General features: G+C 35.0%; 2 protein-coding genes across 4 annotated transcripts in view; one reads left to right on the forward strand and one right to left on the reverse strand.

Annotated features, from left to right (window-relative positions):
• The window catches only part of subdued (anoctamin 1), a 49,253-nt gene extending 25,973 nt beyond the window's left edge, over positions 1–23,280 (forward strand). For 2 of the 3 annotated variants that reach the window (XM_067758183.1, XM_067758187.1), the window contains exons 4-16: positions 1,036–1,107; positions 2,837–2,997; positions 3,063–3,231; positions 6,487–6,607; positions 6,676–6,787; positions 6,861–7,428; positions 7,501–7,704; positions 7,766–8,024; positions 8,102–8,307; positions 8,397–8,572; positions 8,640–8,745; positions 21,606–21,744; positions 21,808–23,280. In XM_067758183.1, the coding sequence (XP_067614284.1) occupies positions 1,036–1,107; positions 2,837–2,997; positions 3,063–3,231; positions 6,487–6,607; positions 6,676–6,787; positions 6,861–7,428; positions 7,501–7,704; positions 7,766–8,024; positions 8,102–8,307; positions 8,397–8,572; positions 8,640–8,745; positions 21,606–21,744; positions 21,808–21,866 (2,352 nt within the window). In that variant the 3' untranslated portion in view covers positions 21,867–23,280. The remainder of the gene's footprint in view (positions 1–1,035; positions 1,108–2,836; positions 2,998–3,062; positions 3,232–6,486; positions 6,608–6,675; positions 6,788–6,860; positions 7,429–7,500; positions 7,705–7,765; positions 8,025–8,101; positions 8,308–8,396; positions 8,573–8,639; positions 8,746–21,605; positions 21,745–21,807) is intronic. The other variant, XM_067758185.1, reaches the window with a different exon arrangement.
• On the reverse strand, positions 10,509–17,442 carry LOC137244016 (uncharacterized). The gene is made up of 4 exons (XM_067772469.1): positions 17,057–17,442; positions 11,103–11,224; positions 10,872–11,034; positions 10,509–10,806 (listed from the first exon to the last, which is right to left on the reverse strand). Exons 1-4 carry the CDS (start codon positions 17,244–17,246, stop codon positions 10,676–10,678), a joined length of 606 nt encoding a protein of 201 aa, XP_067628570.1. The 5' UTR covers positions 17,247–17,442; the 3' UTR covers positions 10,509–10,675.
• Positions 23,281–23,626: the final 346 nt, after the last annotated feature.

Raw genomic sequence — 23,626 nt, forward strand, 5'->3', positions numbered from 1 at the left:
ACCAAAACCTCTTACAAATTACCGTGGACTCTCTCGACGCTGACTGTAATCACTCCTTGCTGTTGAAAAGTCGCCACAAATATTTAGCGTCTTAAACACAATTCTTTCATTCTTCTAAAAACAGCCAAAAAGGATTTTTTCAATTTCGTTATTTGATATTTGATTAATAAAATTGATATCAATTATTCGGTAAAAACGCCTAAAGAGCTCGCACAGCCAAACAGAAAAAGTAGACGGATCTATGGGTTATAACATATCTATTCACGTATGTTTCGATGATCTGAGACCGGGTGAAAGTATAGGTTTTTTTCAAAGTAAATCCGTTTTCACATGTGGCTTTAAAATTTATCAGCCCTACAAACACAAATTTTGTTCACTAAGAATAATGTTTTTATCGGACAGATAAACTTTTAAGCTTACTTAAGACAACGGTTGTTGTTGTTGTTGTTGTAGCGATAAGGACACTCCCCGAAGGTCTTGGGGAGTGTTATCGATGTTGATGGTTCTTTGCCGGATGCAGATCCTGTACGTTCCGGTACCAAGCCTGACCATCTCGGGAACGAATTGTTATGACCACATGCGATCTTCTTGGCCATAACCACCCTCCAACCCCCTACATCCATAAGGAGTTCGGGGTCGCCAGAGCCTCGACTGTTAATAAAACAGGATTCGCCACGGATAGGTGAGGTTGACAATTGGGTTTGGAGAAGCTATATATTGCGCTGGCAACCTGAAAGGAGATGCGCTACACAACCTTTTGAATCTATTTGGTATTTTAGTCGCCTCTTACGACAGGCATACCTACCGCGGGTATATTCTAACCCCTAACCCGCTGGGGGAGGCAACGGTCCTTAATAGTTTAGTTATAGAACTTCTCTGACTGTGTAGTTTATAATAATAACACGATTTTCTCATAATTTACACTATATTCATACTTTAGTTGTTAAGAAAATATTGGATGTTGTAATATGTTTTTACAAAAAGCATTAATTATTTGCCAAATTCTATTTCAAACATATTGCACTACAATTACAGGAACTTTGTAGGACCACATCTTACAGCAATTACAGTCGTTTTCAACATGCAGCGCAGTTTCTTTCACGAAAGGTCTGAATAACATACATACACACGCGCTCTTGTTTCACATTAATTCCAATATAATTTAACGCTGCTCACTATTGACAAAACTTATTTTCTTAAACATTTTCAACTGCTTCAGCTCAACAAATTATTCCTTTAAACAAATTAATTGTTTATTTGCGCTGCTGTTGTTATGTGCAATAATTTCCAGTATAAACTTTTTATACTCAGCGTGCTTTGCACGCTTTTAACTTTGATTGGATAACTTTTCGTTGTACAGGTATAAAGGAATCGAGATAGATATAGACTTCCATATATCAAAATTATCAGTATCGAAAAAAATTTGATTGAGCCATGTCCGTCCGTCCGTCCGTCCGTTAGCACGATAACTTGAGTAAATATTGAGATATCTTCACCAAATTTGGTACACGAGCTTATCTGGACCCAGAATAGACTGGTATTGAAAATGAGCGAAATCGGATGATAACCACGCCCAAATTTTGGAAAACACAAAAAATCTGATAATTTAGTAGATAATACACCTAGAATTTAGTAAATAATACACCTTGAAATTAGACATGAGGACTGATATTGAGACTCTTGATAAAAATTTGGAAAACATGTTTAAAATAGGCGTGGCACCGCCCACTTGTGATAAAATCAATTTTACAAATATTATTAATCATAAATCAAAAACCGTTAAACCTATCGTAACAAAATTCGGCAGAGAGGTTGCCTTTACTATAAGGAATGCTTTGAAGAAAAATTAACGAAGTCGGTTAAGGACCACGCCCACTTTTATATAAAAGATTTTTAAAAGGGTTGTGGACGAATAAAATAAGCTATATCTTTTCAAAAAAGGGCTTTATATCAATGGTATCTCATTTCCCAAGTGGATATAAAACAATAAATAGGAAAAACTTCAAATTTTAAAAAACTGGTCTGGCATCGCCCCTTTTATGACTAAGCAATTTTCTATGTTTCGGGAGACATAACTCGAAGAAAAATTAACGGATCGTAATGAAATTGGGTACACACATTTTCCCTATAGCAGGAAATATTTCTAGAAAAAATGGACGAGATCGGTTAAAGACTACGACCACTTTTCTATAAAAGATTTTTAAAAGGGTCGTAGACGAAAATAATAAGCTATATCTTAGCGAAAAAGAGCTTTGGATCAATAGAATTTTACTTTTTGAATTGAATTATAACATTAAATTGGAAAACACTAAAATTTTTGAAAATGGGTGTGGCACCGCCCCTTTTATGACTAAGCTATTTTCTATTTGTCGGGAGCCAGAACTCGAAGAAAAATTAACATATCGTAATGAAATTGTGTACACATATTTTCCTTATAGCAGAAAATATTTCTAGTAAAAATGGACGGGATCGGTTAAAGACCACGGCAACTTAGATATAAAACAAGTCTAAAAGGGTTGTAGCCTAGAATAATAAGCAATAACTTAGCAAAAATAGTTTTGAATCAATGATATTTCACTTATCAAGTTTTATTGTAAGAGGAAATCGGGAGACATTTTTTTTAAACGGGTGGTGCCATGTGTTATGTAGAAAAGTAATTTATCTGAAATGAAATGTGCAATTTAAGCTCACGCTGAGTATATAATGTTCGGTTACACCCGAACTTAGACACCTTGACTTGTTTTCTATTTACGTTTTAACTGTACTTTTACTAATATTTTCTTAACACCTAATTTTTACAAAAATTAACAAAAAATTTGAATATGCTTGTTTTTAGATTCCTGGTATGTCCGCTGTGAATCGTTCTACCCGCAGTATGTTCTCTAGTCTCAAAAGTGTTGTACAATTTTTCCTGCGCAATATATTTGTGGATGAAAAATATTTTCCCCGTCGTGCACATCGCTTTACTGCCATCTATAGTCGTGATAAGGAGTATTTGTAAGTGTAATTAAATAGAAAAATATTTATTTTATATTCTTGGGTATGCTTTCCTTAATTTGTAGATTCGATATTAATCATCGCTGCTTCTTCACCAATTCCGTCTGCTCACGTATTGTACAATTCATTCTGGATCGCCAATATTTCGAAGATCGTAGTAAGGATCCACGCGCTTTCGGCATCGATCGCTTGGTAGCGTTGAATGTTTATTGCGCAGCCTATGCCCTGCATGATGTGAGTGAAAACTTGTAAATTATTGTTTATTGTTTCTTTTGATAAAACAGTTTAAAATCAGCGATCGCAATAACACGATCGATTCCAATAACACTTTGATAACAAGCCGATAACTTGTTAATAACACACCGATATCAATTCAAATTGATAACTTTCGATAATAAGGCGATAACTTTTCGAAAGAAAAACTACCTGTTTTCGATTACAAATCGATTTTTTTTCAATAATAAACCGATAACTCATCGATAACAATTGTGTCGTTAATAAGTCGATAACCAGCCGATAAAACGTCGACAACAAACCAAAAACGACCCTATAACTTTTCGTATTCTGAAATAAGTTTTTCCGAACCCTGCAAAATGATTCCAAATAGTCACAGAAATAATCCCTTCGTAGTTGCTAATGTAATATCAAAATAGTTCTGGAATAATCCTAAGATAATTCCAAATTAAGCTCAAAATAGCCCGAAAATTATCTCGAAGTAGTCGTGCAAACAATACCGAGTTGTTATTTAACACTCGAAGTAGTACCTATAACAATTCCAAAAAAAAAAAAAACAAAAACTAAATAATCCCGAAATCATCTCAAAAAAGTCCCAGAATGATTTCAGCATTACAAAAAAAAAATGTCTTGAAATGATCCGAAAAAGTCCAGAAATTATCTCAAAATGGTCCCGGAAATAGCCCCAAAAAATATACCATCGAGACGCAATGATGTGGTGGTAGCATGCTCCGCCTAACACACCTAAAGTTGTGGGTGCAAGTCCCGGGCAAAGCAACATCAAAATTTAGAAAGAAGTTTTTCCAATTAGAAACAAGTATTTTTTGAGTGGGGATGCCACTCGACAATGGCTTGACAAACACTGCAAGTATTTCTGCCACAAAAAGCTTCTCAGTGAAAATTTATCTGCCTGGCAGCTGCCGTTCGGAGTCGGCAAAGAGGTAGATCCCGTCCCGCCAATTTTTAGGAAAAATTGAAAAGAAGCACAACGCAAATCGGAAGAGAAGCTCGCCCTAAATCCACTCGGCGTTAAATCGGACCGACTATTTATATATTTTTTTCGCTTCTTCGCCGTATTCCCTTTCCGCCCCCTTTTTTCCTCGTTTTGCTTGCGCAGGGATTCTCCGAAGGTGTTGGGATGTTTTATTGATATTTATCGTCCTTTGCCGGATATATTGATACGTTACGTTCCGAAAACAGGCACCGTTAAGGTACTAAGATTTGAGCAAGTTGAACTTTATAGGTCATCCAACTCCCTACTTACGTATGGAGCCAAAGCATGCCCTGCTAAATAATCCGAGTTCGCCACGGGTAGGTGAGGCTGATAACTATCCACTCTCTTTCATCCTTCACATTCATTTCCTTCCCACTTTTTGTATCCCAAATGGTTCATTAATTTTCCTCTCATGCTACACACTCCTGTATTGCAATTGCAGCCGTACAACATTCTGCAGCATCAACACCACATAAATTCAGACTGTGGGTTGCACAAGGCGAGTAATCTTTTAATAGGATTTCATGTTTACCTAGAGTATGGCAAATTAAATCAGCGATTTCCTCACCAGTTTTTTGGCTACAATCAAAGCCAAAAACCGTTTTCAAATTGTAAAATTTGTTACTTTCGAATTGAAATGGAGGTAGCTCAAAATGAACGCAGTCTGTTCAACGTGACTAGCATCAGGCGTAGCATCAACGATAATAGTAAAATACTTGGCTTTCTTCCGTTGATTTTATATAGATAATAGCAAAATACTTGGCTTTCTTCCGTTGATCTAATATAGTTTCCCTCACGTGTTTTGCACAAATTTCTATAAACTCGTTCTGAATGTCTGGGGAAAGATAGTGAACTTGTAAAAGTTTGTGCTGCTGTTGTGAAATCCTAACTTTCCCCAAATGATTTCTAAGTATCGGATCATAATGGCTTATGAGTTCTAAGAGGCCCAAAAAATTTGTATATACTTTCGCCTCTGAAAGCTAGGCCTCTTTCACCCAAAAATAAAGTAGTGTCTAAAATTCTATATAAAATTTCTTTCCCCTTTTGAGTTTCAGTGATTAGCTGTTCATTGATAAGTGTATCAATTGTAGCCTCCTTTTGAATTAAATTTTGTAAAGATCGCCACTGAATATAACATTTAATGTGATCACAACAAATTTTAGGTCGATTTAAAGTATTGGTCCTTAACAGACGACATGGTAGGCAATAAAAAGTATTGATAGTGGCACTCCACACCAACCAGTCACACTCCACTTTCTCTCCATTTGGCAAGATTCTGTTTAACAACGAGGTAGGAAATGCGTCATGACGATCACGTGGAAAAATGACAGGACACTTTTGATGACATCGACGATTTATTTCGTTGACTTCTTCAGATCGCTAAAACTCATTATTCACGATACCGATGTTAAAGTCGTTTAAATAATCTGGACTTTGATACAGAGTTGGTGGTATTGTTGGAAGACTTTTTGAAGATGAACCTTCATCAGTGTCACCACGAAAACTTTAAGATTTCGGATTCATGTAAACATACATTTTTGTTTGATGTTTTTATTGTCTCCTCACTGTTCGAAGGCCCAGGCAATAGTCGATTCGGATGCGGAACCTGAATGGTTTTGAGCCAGCGGCCAAATTAAATATTTCGGCTCGAAAATTGCACATGTAACAGCTAAGGACTCTCCTGAATTAAAAAAAAAATGTTTTAGTACCTCTAAATCGCGGGCCCCCTCAGAAACTCCTGGCCCGGAGGGAATGCCCCCATTCCCCCTCCCCTCTCGTCTGGTCTGCCTACACATCTCTATACCCACTATTACAAATATCCACTCTCTTTCATCCTTCACATACTTTTCCTTCCCACTTTTTGTATACCCAATGGTTCATTCATTTTCATCTCATCCTACACACTTCTGTCTTCCGCCGCCCTCTCCCATTCTCTCCACCCACTTATCCTTTCCCTCACCGCTCTCTTCCATGATGCTATTTCTCTTCTCTCCTTTTCCCTCTCTTTTTCCCACCTTATTTTCTCCTTTTCCCCCTACCTCGCTGCCACATCTTTCCAGCAGTTTTCTGTCCCTTTTCACCTCCTACACATCTCTAAACCATCTCTATACCCACAATTGAATACATACTTGAATTATTTTCTAAGATATACCGTATTGCACTTTTTTTCTCAAGGGGGCGTGGCACCACGGTATTTTCAAAGTTTGGAAATCGAAAAATTTATTATTGATTTCACTCATCTTATACTGTTTTCATTTCAGGGCGAAATCACAGAAAAAGGCACAATGCGTGAAGCTCTCTATACACACTGGGCTTCCATCAACAAATGGTATCGTTATCAACCGCTTGATTATGTGAAGGATTATTTTGGCGTAAAAATCGGTATTTTGCATATATATTAATTATATACAATTATCCTTTATAACATTGTTATCTTTACTTTACCAAAGGTTTATACTTTGCTTGGTTGGGGTTCTATACTTACATGTTGCTGCTTGCCTCTCTATTCGGTGTTTTATGTTTTATTTACTCTTTAATAACATTAAAAGATTATGTGCCAGTGTAAGTTGATGAGTAAAATGTCTTCTTCTACAACTTTAATGAGTAAAACTCTTATTTTCCTTTTTTTATTTAGTCAAGATGTATGTGTCAACAAACATACTGACAATCTTACTATGTGCCCTTTATGTGATTGGTGCAATTTTTGGTACCTCAAGGAGACATGTTTCTATGCCAAAATTACCTACCTCTTCGATAATCCCAGTACTGTGTTCTTTGCTGTCTTTATGTCCTTTTGGGCTACACTATTTTTGGAATTATGGAAACGTTATTCTGCCGAAATAACGCATCGTTGGGATTTAACTGGTTTTGATGCGCATGAAGAACATCCCCGCCTCGAATATCTAACACGTTTGGAACATTTGAAAAATATACGCACGCGTATTGACTATGTGACGAATATTAAAGAGCCCACAGTGCCATTTTGGCGTATGAAATTTCCTGCCACTGTTTTTAGTGTTTCTGTAGTATTTTTATTAATATTTTTGGCTTTTGTGGCGTTGGTTGCTGTAGTTGTGTATCGGATGTCTATGTTGGCCACTCTTAAATTGGGTTCCAGCACAATGACCACATCGAGCGCAATTATGTTAGCTACAGCATCGGCGGCGTTTGTAAATTTATGTCTACTTTATGTGTTGAATTATGTAAGTATGTCCATAATTAATTGAATGAACTGAGGTATTTTGAATTACAATATTTTCTTACTTCCTTTACAGATGTATACGCAACTTGCCGAATACCTGACTGAGTTGGAAATGTGGCGCACGCAAACACAATTTGACGATTCATTAACATTAAAAATTTATTTATTGCAATTCGTTAATTACTATGCATCAATATTTTACATCGCATTCTTTAAAGGAAAATTCGTGGGACACCCGGGGCAATATAATAAAATATTTGACTATAGACAAGAAGAGGTATGCAGAGTAGCAATATTTCTTAAGAGACAAAGTTCAACTGTTTATAATGCTTTTCTAGTGCTCCTCCGGTGGTTGTTTGACTGAACTCTGCATACAATTGGCAATCATAATGATTGGAAAGCAAGCTTTTAACTCCATACTGGAGGTGATAATGCCAAGGATATGGCGTAAAATAATGGCCATACAAGTGGGTCTGTCGCGTTTGTTTAATATTAATAAGCAAGAAGTTAATAAAGAAAAAGTGGAACGATATCTGCGTGATTTAAAATTGTTGGAATGGGGTCCACGTAGTTTGTTTCCCGAATATTTAGAAATGGGCAAGTGGTTTCTTTAATTTCTTCATAAGATTTTTCAAAACTCACTTAACTAACTTCTCCAACTTCATATTTTTCAGTGCTACAATATGGGTTTGTTACATTATTTGTTTCCGCTTTCCCTTTGGCACCATTCTTTGCATTAATCAATAATATTTTTGAAATGCGTTTGGATGCGAAAAAGTTGCTGGCCAACTATAGACGTCCAGTTTCACAGCGTGTACGTAATATTGGCGTTTGGTATAGCATATTGGATAGCATAGGAAAGCTGAGCGTTATAACCAATGTTAGTTAAGATTTTTCTTCTTGAAAAATATAAAAGTTTCTCTAAGTTTATTATAGTTAACTAATACATTGCTTTTTTGTTTGCCACAGGGTTTTATCATTGCTTTTACTTCCGACTTCATACCTCGCCTTGTTTATAGAGCACAAGTATCAGCCGATCATACTCTTGCCGGTTATTTGGATTTTACACTTTCGGAATATAATATCAGTGAATCAGCAGCTTTACGCAGTTTAGCTGGAGATAATTCAAATATAACAACTTGCTTGTAAGTACAATTAAATATTGCGTATCTTTTTTTAAAAGCGAATAATTTATGCCATCTGTCATTTCAGCTATGCCGACTATCGTGAACCACCTACCTCAGAACATAAATATAGTTTAACTAGCATGTATTACATTATACTCGCTTGTCGGTTGGCTTTCGTTGTTGTATTTGAGGTGAGTTAATCTATATAATATAAAGTTGTGTAGTTCGCGAATGAACTAGTTTAATGGTACGACTCAGTTCAATGTTGACCAATGCCATTCAGCGAAAATTATTTATTGCAAACGACGCTGTTAATTCTTCATATTAGAGACAGTAAGTTGCTTATCTAGGCACCGACTTATATTCAGCCTTCATACGTACGTAATGGGCTTTATACACGTACACAACCCGGTCGTCAACAGCGAGAGATTTGAGTACAAAATTTAATTTTCGTTTAATTTAAGAGGTAAACAAAGCGAGTTGACGCCGCATTTTTAATGAGTACAACTACACCAACTCATATTCATCCTCTGTATCCTCTCTTTTTGATCTTCCAGCGTGATGAATTTTACCCCATAGCAAAAGAAAACTTAAAACAATAATGATAAATGGTAAACTTCACTACGTGAACGACATAGTCCTCTTTTGGAAAATTTATTAATTCTTTCACCTTTCGGACTTTAAACTCAATAAATTAGCGTAGCCTAGCGTAAATAATGTATGTTGCCTCCTAAACGGATGTACCGATCAGAACCAAATTTAAAGGAGTGTTTGGATATCTTACAGGGAAGGATGTATGTATATGCGTACATCAGGGGCGTGGCATCGTTGATTCTAACTAAATCTTTCTTACTGAGTATGTGTGGTAGTATTTACCGCCGTGGTGTGATGGTAGCGTGCTCCGCCTAACACACCGAAGATCCTGGGTGAAGCAAACTCCAAAATTTTAGAAACAAGTTTTTTCAATTAGAAGAAAATCTCTCAGTGAAAACTCATCTGCCTTGCAGATGCCGTTCGGAGTCGGCATAAAACAATTAGGTCCTATCCCGCCAATTTGTAGGAAAAATTAAAAAGGACCACGATGCAAATTGGAAGAGAAGCTCGGCCTAAAAACTCTTCGGAAGTTATCGCGCCTTGCATTTATTTATTTTATTCATGTTCGATTACATAAATTAGATAAGGAGTTATATGAGGCTAATCTATAATACCTCCAGAAAACAGAAGTGCAATGGAGGAGGCGTCGAGGCACAAAAAGGACCATTCACACTGCAGGCAGAAAGGGATCTGGAACCTCCCATATATACATATGAGTATTTCGTACTGTATTTCTCTGGAAATATTATTATTAGAATTTTGTTCATTTGTATAGAATAATCTCTAACACTCTTTGAAAAATAGGGGCTAAGAGAAAAGGGCATCGTATAATATTAAATTTCTACTACCAGCGCAGTCGGCATACTTTCTTCTACAGAACTTTAACCTTCAACCTTTATTCTTATTCTCATTTACCCTCTCCCACCTCCACTTTCTCTCCGTACATTATTCTCCATATAGTTACGCGAAATAACAACAACAAAGTAAACAAAGTGTAAAGATATTGTAATTATCTCAATTATATCTTTGGGGAAGAGATAGAGACCGTGTTAAGGTAATACATTTGGGGTAGTAACCCTTTTCGTGTAATTTTTAAACTTGTCCAATATTAGCATTAGTACCCTTTCGTTGTTGTTGCTTTACAAAGAAAAAACGTATCAGCGGAAAAGCTTTAACGCATACTTATTCGGGCAGTCATTTGCGGGATTGGATCCCCATTACCGCGGGGAGCCATCCCATTCACACATCAACTCACTTTATCTATCCCACTCCCACACTCACTTTCCTCTCTGTCCAACAGAGAGTATGACTGCGTTATCCACTGCTACTTAACAAACAAATCTGTATTGGGTTTATTTAATTGAACTTTTGCACAATAGCGCTTTATTCTTCTTGACTTTTTAAAACTTTGCCTTCAAATAAATAAATGCATTTTCGACAACATACCAGCAATAAAATTACTGTTATGCTGTGCTAATAAATGCTTGCAATATTTCTTCCTATGAGACTAACAAATGAGAAACAAATCTAAACTTTGACATGCTGATAAAGTCCAGCTGCTTCCACAATACTCTCCTGTAGCGTGCGATTTTCATTAGCGGTGTCTTTAAGCATTTTATATAAAGAATAAATGCCAAATACCGAAAGCGCATTGAAAACTACAAACAAAAAATAATAATAAATTAAAAAGTTTTATACACATTTAAAAACTACAATATTATACCCATAAATACACCAAAAATGACACTGTGCACAATTCGTCGATCCAATGCAATTTCCTCTTCAAATTCATTCATTTTAATTTCCATGAATATAAAAACGGCTATCTCAATGCCAATCGAAATGCTGGTGTTTATAAGCCAGGGAGCAATGCAAACAAGACGTTGCTATACATATATGACAAGTAGAAAAATTTCAAAAAAATCTTAAACAAATTATTTTATAGCCAATTTACCTTTCTTATACCGTCCATGAGTATTGAAGCAACAACTAAGTTTATCAACGATTTAATCCAAACAGTAACTGCCAAAACCATATAAAATGCATCAGAGAAGTTATGTACGAGAACATAATCAACTGAAAAAAAATTTTTTTTTAACAAATCATATAAAACATATTTGAATGTTTTGGGACAAAATTTTTTTAATATTTTCTTGTATTTGTATTAGTTCTCAACATACCCAATTCGAAAAACACTTTCTCACGGCCCTATTTCAACATCAAAAATATCGTACCAAGTTTTTATACTCAGTTGAGCAGAGCTCACATAGTATATTAACTTTGATTGGATAACGGTTGGTTGTACAGGTATAAAGGAATCGAGATAGATATAGACTTCCATATATCAAAATCATCAGTATCAAAAAAAAAAATTCGATTGAGCCATGTCCGTCCGTCTGTCCGTTAACACGATAACTTGAGTAAATTTTGAGGTATCTTGATGAAATTTGGTATGTAGGTTCCTGGACATTCATCTCAGATCGCTATTTAAAATTAACGATATCGGACAATAGCGACGCCCACTTTTTCGATATCGAAAATTTCGAAAAATCGAAAAAGTGCGATAATTCATTACCAAATACGGATTAAGCGATGAAACTTGGTAGGTGAGTTGAACTTATGACGCATAATAGAAAAAAAGTAAAATTTTGGACAATGGGCGTGGCACCGCCCACTTTTAAAAGAAGGTAATTTAGAAGTTTTGCAAGCTGTAATTTGGCAGTCGTTGAAGATATCATGATGAAATTCGGCAGGAACGTTACTCTTATTACTATATGTCTGCTTAATAAAAATTAGCAAAATCGGAGAACGACCACGCCCCCTTTTAAAAAATTTTTTTTTTTAAATTCAAATTTTAAAAGAAAAGTTAATATCTTTACAGTATATAAGTAAATTATGTCAACATTCAACTCCAGTAATGATATGCTGCACCAAAATACAAAAATAAAAGAAAATTTCAAAATGGGCGTGGCTCCGCCCTTTTTCATTTAATTTGTCTAGGATACTTTTAATGCCATAAGTCGAACAAAAATTTACCAATCCTTGTGAAATTTGGTAGAGGCTTAGATTCTAGGACGATAACTGTTTTCTGTGAAAAAGGGCGAAATCGGTTGAAACCACGCCCAGATTTTATACACAGTCGACCGTCTGTCCTTCCGCTCGGCCGTTAACACGATAACTTGAGCAAAAATCGATGTATCTTTACTAAACTCAGTTCACGTACTTATCTGAACTCACTTTGTATTGGTGTAAAAAATGGCCGAAATCCGACTATGACCACGCCCACTTTTGCGATATCGAAAATTACGAAAAATGAAAAAATTGCCATAATTATATACCAAATACGAAAAAAGGGATGAAACATGGTAATTGTATTGGTCTATTGACGCAAAATATAACTTTAGAAAAAAACTTGGTAAAATGTGTGTGACACCTACCAAATTAAGTAGAAGAAAATAAAAAAGTTTTGCAGGGCGAAATCAAAAGCCCTTGGAATCTTGGAAGGAATACTGTTCGTGGTATTACATATATAAATAAATTAGCGGTACCCGACAGATGATGTTCTGGATCACCCTGGTCCACATTTTGGTCGATATCTCGAAAACGCCTTCACATATACAACTAAGGGCCACTCCCTTTTATAACCCTCGTTAATACCTTTAATTTGATACCCATATCGTACAAACACATTCTAGAGTCACCCCTGGTCCACGTTTATGGCGATATCTTGAAAAGGCGTCCACCTATAGAACTAAGGCCCACGCCCTTTTAAAATACTCATTAACACCTTTCATTTGATACCCATATCGTACAAACAAATTCTAGAGTCACCCCTGGTCCACCTTTATGGCGATATCTCGAAAAGGCGTCCACCTATAGAACTAGGGCCCACGCCCTTTTAAAATACTCATTAACACCTTTCATTTGATACCCATATTGTACAAACGCATTCTAGAGTCAGCCCTGGTCCACGTTTATGGCGATATTCCGAAAAGGCGTCCATAGAACTAAGGCCCACTCCCTTTTAAAACACTTATTAGCACCTTTCATTTGATACCCATATCGTACAAAATAAATTCTAGAGTCACCCCTGGTCCACCTTTATGGCGATATCTCGAAAAGGCGTCCACCTATAGAACTTAGGCCCACTCCCTTTTAAAATTATCATTAACAAACACATTCCAGGGTTACCCTAGGTTCTTTTTACAACATGGTGATTTTCCCTTACTTTGTCTCCACAGCTCTCAACTGAGTATGTAATGTTCGGTTACACCCGAACTTAGCCTTCCTTACTTGTTTCAATTAGAAACAGTTTTCTAACCCCGGGTCGCCTTTCGGTAGTAATTTGGCAAGCACTCCGAATGTATTTCTGCCATGAAAAGTTTCTCAGTGAAAATTGATCTGCCTTGCAGATGCCGTTCGGAATCGGAATAAAATACGTGGGACCTACAATTTGTGGGAAAAATTAAAAGGAGCACGGTGCGAATAGGAAGAGAAGCTCGGCCTAAAATCTTTTTCTGCAAATTCCTTATCAAAAAAAGAAAAATTTGCTGTGAAATTTTTCTAATTCGTTGAAATGCAGTGAATTTGATTTTAAGTGCTGAACTTTAAATCTTATAAAATCGGGCACAGGATGCATTATATTTTATTTGAGAATTGACAAAACAGTTTAAGATAGTTTTGAATCATGATTCAATTACTAGAGGTTTCTTCTCCAATGATGACAGAGCTTTGACACTCCCAAATTTAAAAATCTGGACGGGTTGCTTTTACAAAGTAAGAAGAACGGGGAATAATTCAATCCTCTTCAGCGAAAATTGTAGTAGAAATGCACCTTTAGTAGTATTGATAAAGAGTTATGTTGGTTTAGTCATTTCAGAATTTGTTTGAGGAATGCCGTACGTTAGAAGTTTATCCAAAAATACACTATCTCAAAATTTGTTTCAAAAACTCCCTATCTGAGCATTAGTTCAATTCATTTTGATATAAGAGGAAGTTAATGAAGATCATTCTGAGATATGGCGTTTTTCAATCTAATTCTAATATAGGGCGTTGTTGTGACAAATCCTGAAATGAGAAATTTTTAAAAAATATTTTGAGATAGCACGATTTTGCACAGGCAGCCGACATGGGGTGGTACTCAGCAGCTGCAATGAACTGAAAAAAAAAATAAATAAAAGAAAATGGCTTATTGTCTTTGAACTTTACACTCCGGCCTTGACTTAGACAGAAGAATTAAGCCTTTGTGCGGTCCTGCTATACAGGGACTATTCACCTTTTTATTCTGAAATTTCGGAAAGCTTTTTTCCGTTATGTATTCATGCAAGTGTTCCGGATAAACCGGTATTTTAGAATAATCGGAAGACGTTCGTTTTTGACGTTGAACGATGAATTTTAAATAGGTTTCGGTTTCGTATGTTCATAGGTTTACGAAAGTGCACGATTCCTTGGTTTCCGTACTTTTCATAAAATTACCTATGTTCAGCCACACTAATAGATCATGCCATAGTTAATAAATGCATGATAACATAAATAAAATTGTTTCTACTACTAATATTTTCCGAAAAACAACACAGTTAACGGACGTCAATTCGATTTGGGAGCAAAATGGCTGCAATTGTCAAAAAATTTGTCCGCCGAGCAAACCTCTTGTGATTGAATCATGGTTTTGAATACTGTTTTAAAATAAAAAGTGTGCTATTTAGGTGAACAAAACTCCAAAAATAAAACAAAACTACATACATATGTAGGTATTTGCATATGAAAATAAAGTTTCTGAGCAAAAATTTAAAAAATTGAAAGCAACTTTTATTTTTCAAGCTAAATAAAAAACTCAAAAAATAACATTTTTCCCAATGTAAAAACCTTTTAGTATTTGCAAAGTGCACGGAGTTGTTTTAGTCCTGGAACATAAGAACAAATTCTGGCAATGCACATTCTGTCTATGTGAGATCTTTATTTAAAGGTCAGTTCAACCTAGTGTTGCTGGCATACCACCTCGCACTAGATACCATTTCAGTAATTCAATTTTCCGCGTGCCTCATAAACTCGCACTTTTAAATTCAATATTTCTTTCCAATAATAAGCTGAACGGATTAGTCAATATACTCCGCCCAACCGACAAGAGGAGAGCATCCGTTGACGCGCGGCTTAAAGTGTTGTGCCAAGTCGTTTCAAGGCAGTGGTTTGTTAGCCGGCGCGATCTAAAATTGCTGGTGTAAAATCATTTTCATATAGAGCTACCTCTGGGGTTCCTCAAGGTAGTATCCTTGGTCCTCTATTTTTTGTTATTTTCATCAACGATTGCTCAGAGTGTTTTTCCTTGTGTGAACATCTACTTTATGCCGATGATTTAAAAATTTTTAAAAAAATAACAAGCTTCTCTGATATTCAAATTATGCAAAATGAGGTTAACAAATTCCAGGAATGGTGTGATCGAAATATGCTAATGATCAATATCGAAAAATGCTGCTCGGTCACCTTCAACAAAATTAGATTGCCACTCACATCTTCGTACTCTATTTCTGGCTCTGTCCTCAGTTCTAGTTACAAAATCAAAGACCTTGGGGTTGTTTTTGACTCGAATTTCACGTTTATTGATCACTTGAATTACATTATACCTAAAGCTTATTCCTCTCTAGCTTTCATTAGACGGAATAGTTCTGAATTTAAGGATCCTTATACTAAAAAATTGCTGTTTAGTACATTTGTACGGTCCAAATTGGAATATGCTTCTATAATCTGGAATCCGTTTTATGATGTGCTTTCCAATAGACTTGAACGTATACAAAAAAAGTTTCTAAAATTTGCATTATCCAGTATTAGGTTTAATATGCCTATTCCATCTTATATTCCGCGGTGCAGACTGATCAGTCTGCATACTCTTGCCAGTAGGCGATAGATATCTGGCTTCGGTGAATGGCTTTGGAAGTCAATAAAGATGGTGCACGAAAAGTGTTCGGAAGTCATCTCATTTTTTGGCGGATTAACGGTGTCAAATATCCCAAAAAGGTAGCCACAAACAACATGTATTCCATTTTCGAAATCAGCGGGTGATACAATTTGCGTAGTGGCATCCAATGACAACTTAACCTTTAGTTACATATTCGAAATATTTTCTAAGTTATATTACGCCTGCTTTCTTTAACTTCCATTAGGACCCAATAAACATTTGAGTTTCAGTCACATTCGAGCTTTAGCTGCTAGCTAGCATACATCTCAAATCTCAAGCTTCATTTTCTCAACAGTGGCTCAACTTGAGAATCGTAGCTTTCTCAACAAAATATGATTTTTATACGACAAAAAATGCTGTTTCTCAAGTTGAGAAAAATATAGTTCTCCACTTGTACTCAAGTGTGATTTTCTAATTTGATGAATGTAAGATTCTAAAACTGCAGTATTATTAAAAAAAAATATTTTTAATTTAAAAATAAATAAACGATAACCTCCGAAGAGGTTTAAGGCCGAGCTTCTTTTCCAATTTGAGTCGTGCTCCTTTTAATTTTAACTACAAATTTTCACTGAGAGTTTTTAATGGCAGAAATATACTCGGAGTGCTTGCCAAACACTGCCGAGGGTGACCCCGCTTAGAAAAATTTTCTTCTAATAGAAAAAACTTGATTCTACAATGTTCGATGTTGCTGATGTGAACCCACGATCTTCGGTGTGGTAGGCGGATCACACTACCATCACACCACGGTGGTTTCCAACCACTGGTTCATTTTTGCACAATAAACCTTGGAGAACATTTTTATTTTCAACTACGCTTCGACTTAATATCCAATGTGGAATACCAACTGGAGAAACTTGCTGGATATAGATTTGAGAATGGTGTTGGTTATCAATTCGAGAACTGTATATTTCGCGAATGCTAGAGAAATATTTTTTCGTTGTTTGCCGGGAACTCACCCAACGTTGTTATTAAATTGCCCAACGGACTTAATATTTTCACATCGTCCTGTGGCCAATATGACACATGTACAATATCCGTCCATAAATGGTAGGAGCATAGTGCCAGAGTACCTACGGCCACAATAATATCAAAGCCGGCAACAACAAAGCCAAATGAGCGTAAATTAAAGCAATTAAAACGTTTCATAGTGAATTTAGATTTGGTTGTGGATGTTGGTAATGGTGGTAATACTCCAGTTTCTTCAAAGTCCGGCGTAAAAGTATACGAACGTATCTCAAACACAGATTTAAGGCAATCCACTTTAATGTTTTTTATTGCAATTTTTTTTATTTCACTCAAAATTTGTAAGTACTTAAAGAGCACTTGACGCGTTGCTGATGCTTTGACGTTACCAATTGTACTAAATTAAAATATTACAATTGCATTTGCTATGACATTAAGACATTTGCTGCATAAGTGAGATATGCTGCCGATATGTTGTTTGCTAATTTTATTGAGTTTAGGCCAATTGGTTCGTGTTGCATGGCATTTGTCGCATTCGCTTTGCTGGTGATTGATTTGTAAGCAATCGTGGCTGCGGCATTGGCGGTAGCCGAAGTAGAAACAATGCAGCGGTGCTGTGAAAGTGCAAAAGTTTAATGATCTGACACACTTTGATGCAGGGCCAATTAGTAGTGGGTTGGCGCCGGCTGCAATTGTATGTTAGTGATGGGTAGTTGTGCGACAGCTTGTGGGTATAGTAAAATGAGGGTGGTAGGTGACGTGAAGTTTATAAACTTCGAAGTGGTTGGCGCAAGTAAACATTTTTGAGATTTTAGCAAAGTTAATCTGGAATGGTAAAAATTATTTAAATTAACCCTTAAATGCTTTTAAATTCCCTTTTGGTGTGCTAGTGTCCACCCGACAGTGGCCTTAATACCTATTGAAGGCAAACTTATATGGTGTTCAAACGGCACCTTTTATTCGTAATTTGTTCTCATGTTCATTATTCAGTTTCCAATAACTATCGAACTATCTTAAATTTCATACAAAATTCTAAGATAGTTCACTCTCAATTATGTCGCGAAGTACTCTTAAATTAAAATAATAATTTCTATAATATTGTTGGGTACAAAAAGGGTTTACATCAGGCATGCTTAACCAACAAACCGATATCATTTCGTTACGATAATTAACGTTAATAAACGAAACAAAAAAATTTCTTTTCGTTTATTAACGTTAAGAACGTCAAATTAACGAAATGATTTTGTTTCGTTTTCTGCCATATCAAAACAAAGTCAAATCGTTTATGTTGATTATTAATTTCAAATTATGCTGGCAAAGCTGATTGATGGCGGAGTCATTTAAGGTGAAAGCATTAGCCAAGCTGATTGCAACTTTTCTCATGAATTTTGACAGTACGAACATTTCTCAGAGTATTTTTGACATTACCACCAACGAATTACACAAACAAATTACATGGAGTTTGTGTATGTCCGCTCGCTGTTACCACCTTACGGCTTCACCATGGCTATAGCATTGCCAGCACAATTCAAACATAAAGTATCACGTTTTTGTTAACGTTTTTAACGTTAACGAAAGCTTTTCGTTTCGGTTAAAAACGAGATACAATTTATCTTGACAATTTCTGTATGGATAATATTTCGAAGTGTTTCAACGGAAACGGTGGCATTTTTTTAAAAACGATTAGCTTAACGATAAGGTGCATCCCTGGTGTGCATTATGCTCAGTAACAAGCAGTTACAAGTTTATTGCCACCTAAATGAAACGCGAATGAATTAGTAATGCGCCGTGTGAACAATGTATTACGCGAATTACGTATTGAACTATTTCAAGCTACAATTATTCAATAGGTAAATGTAATAGATGTCGCAAAAAAAAAACTTCACAAATAAGCTACCCTTTTTGTCAATGAATCTGTTTTGCACTTTTACGTCTTCTCACCTAACACATGACCCCGTTTCCGAAATTGGGCTAAACATTTTAATTTGGAAAAGTGCTTCTCTTACAACATTGAATTATTTATTACATAAAACAAATATACAAATGCACAAACTCATCATAATGTTAAAAAATGAGTGGCAAGCTTCTTTTATTTTCATTTTTAATTAAATCATATTTAAACATATATGTATGTGACTAAATGACCGCGGTTAGAAAAGGCTTCGCGACGCAACCTAAATAAATCGGAAAATTAGATGCAATTGGGATGGATTCCATATTATTTGTTAGTTTAATTAATGGGGCTAAGCTGCCTAGGCTATTCTAGCCATTGTGTAGTAAGCCCCTCCAATCATCCCTGCTTTGCGATAACTGACGCCATTTGGGACCACCAAAGTCCTTATCAAACTATTTCTCCCCTATTCCTCTGCTACCGAATAAGATCATCGATAGATGTATTTTCGGATCGGACTACTAAAGATGATGATGATAGTCATATCTTCGTAAAGGTCATACAGCTCATCATTAAATTTTCTGTAGCATCACGGAAAGGACCACACATCTTCTGGATAACTTTTCTATCGAATACTCCAATTAACATTCTATCTTATCTCGACACCGTCCATGGTTCCCAACTATTCATCAGGACAAGTATGATGATTATACTTTTCAAATGCCTACTCAATGCAATGAAGTGCATACATATTGGCAAGAGTGTGTTGCCTTTGAATCGCAAGGCTAACACTCTTTTCGCTGTTTGTGCTGAGTCCCAATAGACGAAGTCATTCACAGGTATCTGCCAATAGTGATGAGGCTTAATTTAATATATCTAAGGTGGTTTTTATATTTATAACACTTCCGTGAATAGAAAGCAGGGATAAAGATAGGGATTGGAATATGGATTCAATGTTAGAAGTTTTGTGTTGGTTGTTTGGTATAGTAAAGCACCTCCAATTCGCGCGAACGTGCCGCTTTGATATAACTCACTAACCAACCAATAAACAATATTGTAAGAAAACTGATAGTTCTTAAAAAGGCTCGATGGGAATTACATTATATCCATCCCATTTATTTATAATATTTTTGATGCACCCGAGTTCCAGGATGCACTCAAAAAAGAGGCTACAAAGAAGTTTGTTTCTACTTCGTAGTGCCGTAGACGTCTCAATCAGATAGGACGAGATTTGGAGAAGCCGAAAGTTTCGCATGATCGACCAATCAAGAAAGACGTGAAACCAAGCGCGGGGCTGCAAATTATCAATGATCATGTGCAGATCGTACAGCCTTAGATTTGCAAATTTAGTCTGATTTTTGAAAAGAGGTGACTGGAGGCTCATGATGGGTATTCTCACTGGACACTGCTTTCTGGCGTTACATGCTTTTAAATTAGGCCTTGTCAGTGATAGCAGATATAGGAGTGCCAGTTGGATGAAAAAACGACCGATCTAAAACTCAAGCCATTAGGGGCGGCGCTGTTTTCATATCTTAAAGCAGCAAGTAGCATAAGTCCCAGAAAGCTTCTAGTATATGCCAAGCGGAAATATTTATTTTATAATATATTTCCTGGCTTCCGATAGGGTTGCTTATTTTGGACGTTGAGCAAACTTCTGGTAAAACTATGGACTCATACAGTCTATGTGAGATCCTCATGCAACAACCAGTTCAACTTAACCTAACCTACTTTGACAGTGACACAGCTGCTTCGCCATTTTTTTCGTCTACTCAAGACTGCAGATTCAAGACGTGAAACATTGTGTTGCAACCCTTGGATTAAAAAAAAAATTGATAAATTTTTTTGATAAAGCAAAAGGCAATTTCCGCTAGTAAGTACAGTTGCGAACACGAAAATAGCAGTGTACATTTTAGGCAAATATCATCAATAATATTCTTTTTTTGGATAATTTAAGAAAAAAAAAATTTATGTCAAACAGAAATTATGCAAACCAATCTCACAAACGTTTTTGAAAAATTTCAAAAATTAGAGAAACTTGCATGAAAATTTCGAATTTCTTATTTAGAGTTTGCAAAATTTTTGAGTATGCAGTTTTGTAGCCCAATCAACTTTAGTTTAATAAAGTACAATTTATAGGTCTTTCAAAATTGGCATTTTTCATTCGAAAGGGGTTTCAACTTTTCTTTCATATAAAAATAAAACTAAGCACCTTTCGTTTGGAAGAAAATATAAATCTCCCTTCGGAAAAAAATTTTCAAAAATCAATGCGAATTTTGACAGACTTATAACTTGTAGGTTATTAGACTATATCGTTTGTGTTACAAAAACACTCAAAAAAATTCTGATACAAAAAAATTTTAAATTTTCATGCAGACTTCATACTCAACAAAAAAAACTCTTAAAGTCCTAAATAATAATAATGAAACTATCATGCAGACTTTTGGGTTTTTCGAAAATTTTCGAAAACCTGTTTGAGATAGACAATTGAAAATATAAAATTAGAAGAATATAATTGATGAAATTTGCTAAAAATGTCCACTGCTACTTTCGTGCTTGCAGCTGTAAATAAAAAATAGTGCATACATATATTATAGATTAAACTCACCTATAAGTACTTCCTATATAAAATAATTTTTATATTTTTTTTGCAGAATTTCGTTGCACTTGTTATAATTATGGTACGTTGGTGTATACCCGATATGAGCGTTGAGCTGCGCGATCAAATACGTCGGGAAGTATATTTAACTAATGAAATAATTATTGGCAAAGAGACGGAACGTGCACGTTTAGGTAAGTTGTAAAGAAATGCACTTAAATTTATGTAAATAAATAAATTGTCAAAATATCTTTTAGGCTTGGATAGACGCAGTTGCTCAAATTGTGGGCATCATTACCGCGCAGACACAATGTAAATATAAAGACACACAACGTTGATGGATTAAGTTTTGGAATCTCTATGCTTTAATATAATAAGCCACAATTGTTACTATAGCAAACACAAAAATATTTTAGTAAAAATATTTATTTATTAGTATGTAAGGTGAAATGTGAAAGTGAAATTATATTTTTTAACTGACTACATATATTTTTTTATATTATACATACTTATTTACAAAAATTTCACTATCTCAAATTAAAAGAATTACGAAATTTCAGAATATATAATATGTACTTTATTTATTGTTAAATATCTCATATCTACATATACATATGTATGTACACATATACGTAAATAATTAGACTTTTTGAATTCTTCTTTTACTCATGAACCTCATTGCTTAGCTATTTTGAAAAACACATATTTAGCACACTCTTTTTTTTTCTACTTGGTTGTGGATGCTGTGAGAAGGTCATGTAATCATATTTTTATACCTTTCATGAACATGAAATGGTATATTAACTTTGGTCCGATGTTTGTAACGTTGAGAAATATAGAAGATAGACTCACCATTAAGTATACCGAACGGCACAGCCGAAGACAGTCCCGTCCTTACTTGTTAATAATTAAATTTTAGTAAATTAAAATTACATTCGTAAATTTTAATGAGCTTGAGACGTATTTTCTCATATTAAATTATTGTAATTTTATCATGATGGAAAAACTGGAAGGAATAAAACATACTAGCTGATATAATAGCATATATGTAATACTCTTATATTGTTAAAAGAAAATGCTCGCAATGTGTTTTGAATTCGAAATCAAAATAAGACAGGCCTATAAAATTTTTGTGATTGTAGCAGCATAAGTGTGACAAGATAAAATTTAAATTTAGGTACATTCGATTATTGAATACAAAAACGAAAACATTTAAACAGCAATATATCGGCACTCTGATGTTTGGGAATGTACCTAGCCTTTTGTAGCAATATAGGAGTATTACATATATGTATAATAGCTATTTCGACTCTGCCAAAGATCTCTTCAGATATCTTTGTATTTTTAAATTAGAAGTTACACTCACTCCGAGTGAGATTCGAACTCGAGCCGTCAAATTTCTAACACCGCAGGCCTACAATTAGGCTATCACTGCGTCTGTTGTATGTGGATTTACTTCAGTTTTCCCGTTTGTTTGTTATTTTAATTTCATTTACATGTAATAAATTAATAGACGATTAATCAAAGATCGTAAACTAAAATTGTTAATTAAATATAATGTTTTATTTTTTTTTACAAAAGTTACTTAATGTATTCTAAAGTTTGTATTAATGTTCACTAAGGCCAAAAATGTAAACCAGATATCTCGTATATTGCAGAAAGGCAAACAATTAGTTTATAAATAATTTATCTAGTGTTTTTAATAAATTGGAGCTAAAAATTTAAAAAAAGATACGTTTCATTGAATGTAGCCAAATAGAGTAAGTCTGAGTTGCTCTCAAAATAGTTCTTAAGTTTATGCAATATGTTTTAAACACCTAATTTTTTATTTGTATTAATTTGGGCTGTGAAATGCTTAAAATATTTGTATTGATTAAATTAATTAAAATAGAAATCGTTGTTAAAAATGTTAAATACAAACATCGCACGTTTTATTGTAAACTTATTCAACTCAAAATTTTGAGTTTTTTTTTGATATTTATAGAATACTCAAAACGACTAAAATGGCGCACATAGATTTGAATCTCGTTTTTATAATGGAAATATATGAAAAAATAAAACTTTGTTTTCCTTTTC

Source organism: Eurosta solidaginis, chromosome 1, assembly GCF_040869045.1.
Source record: "Eurosta solidaginis isolate ZX-2024a chromosome 1, ASM4086904v1, whole genome shotgun sequence".
Classification (NCBI taxonomy): Eukaryota; Metazoa; Arthropoda; class Insecta; order Diptera; family Tephritidae; genus Eurosta; species Eurosta solidaginis.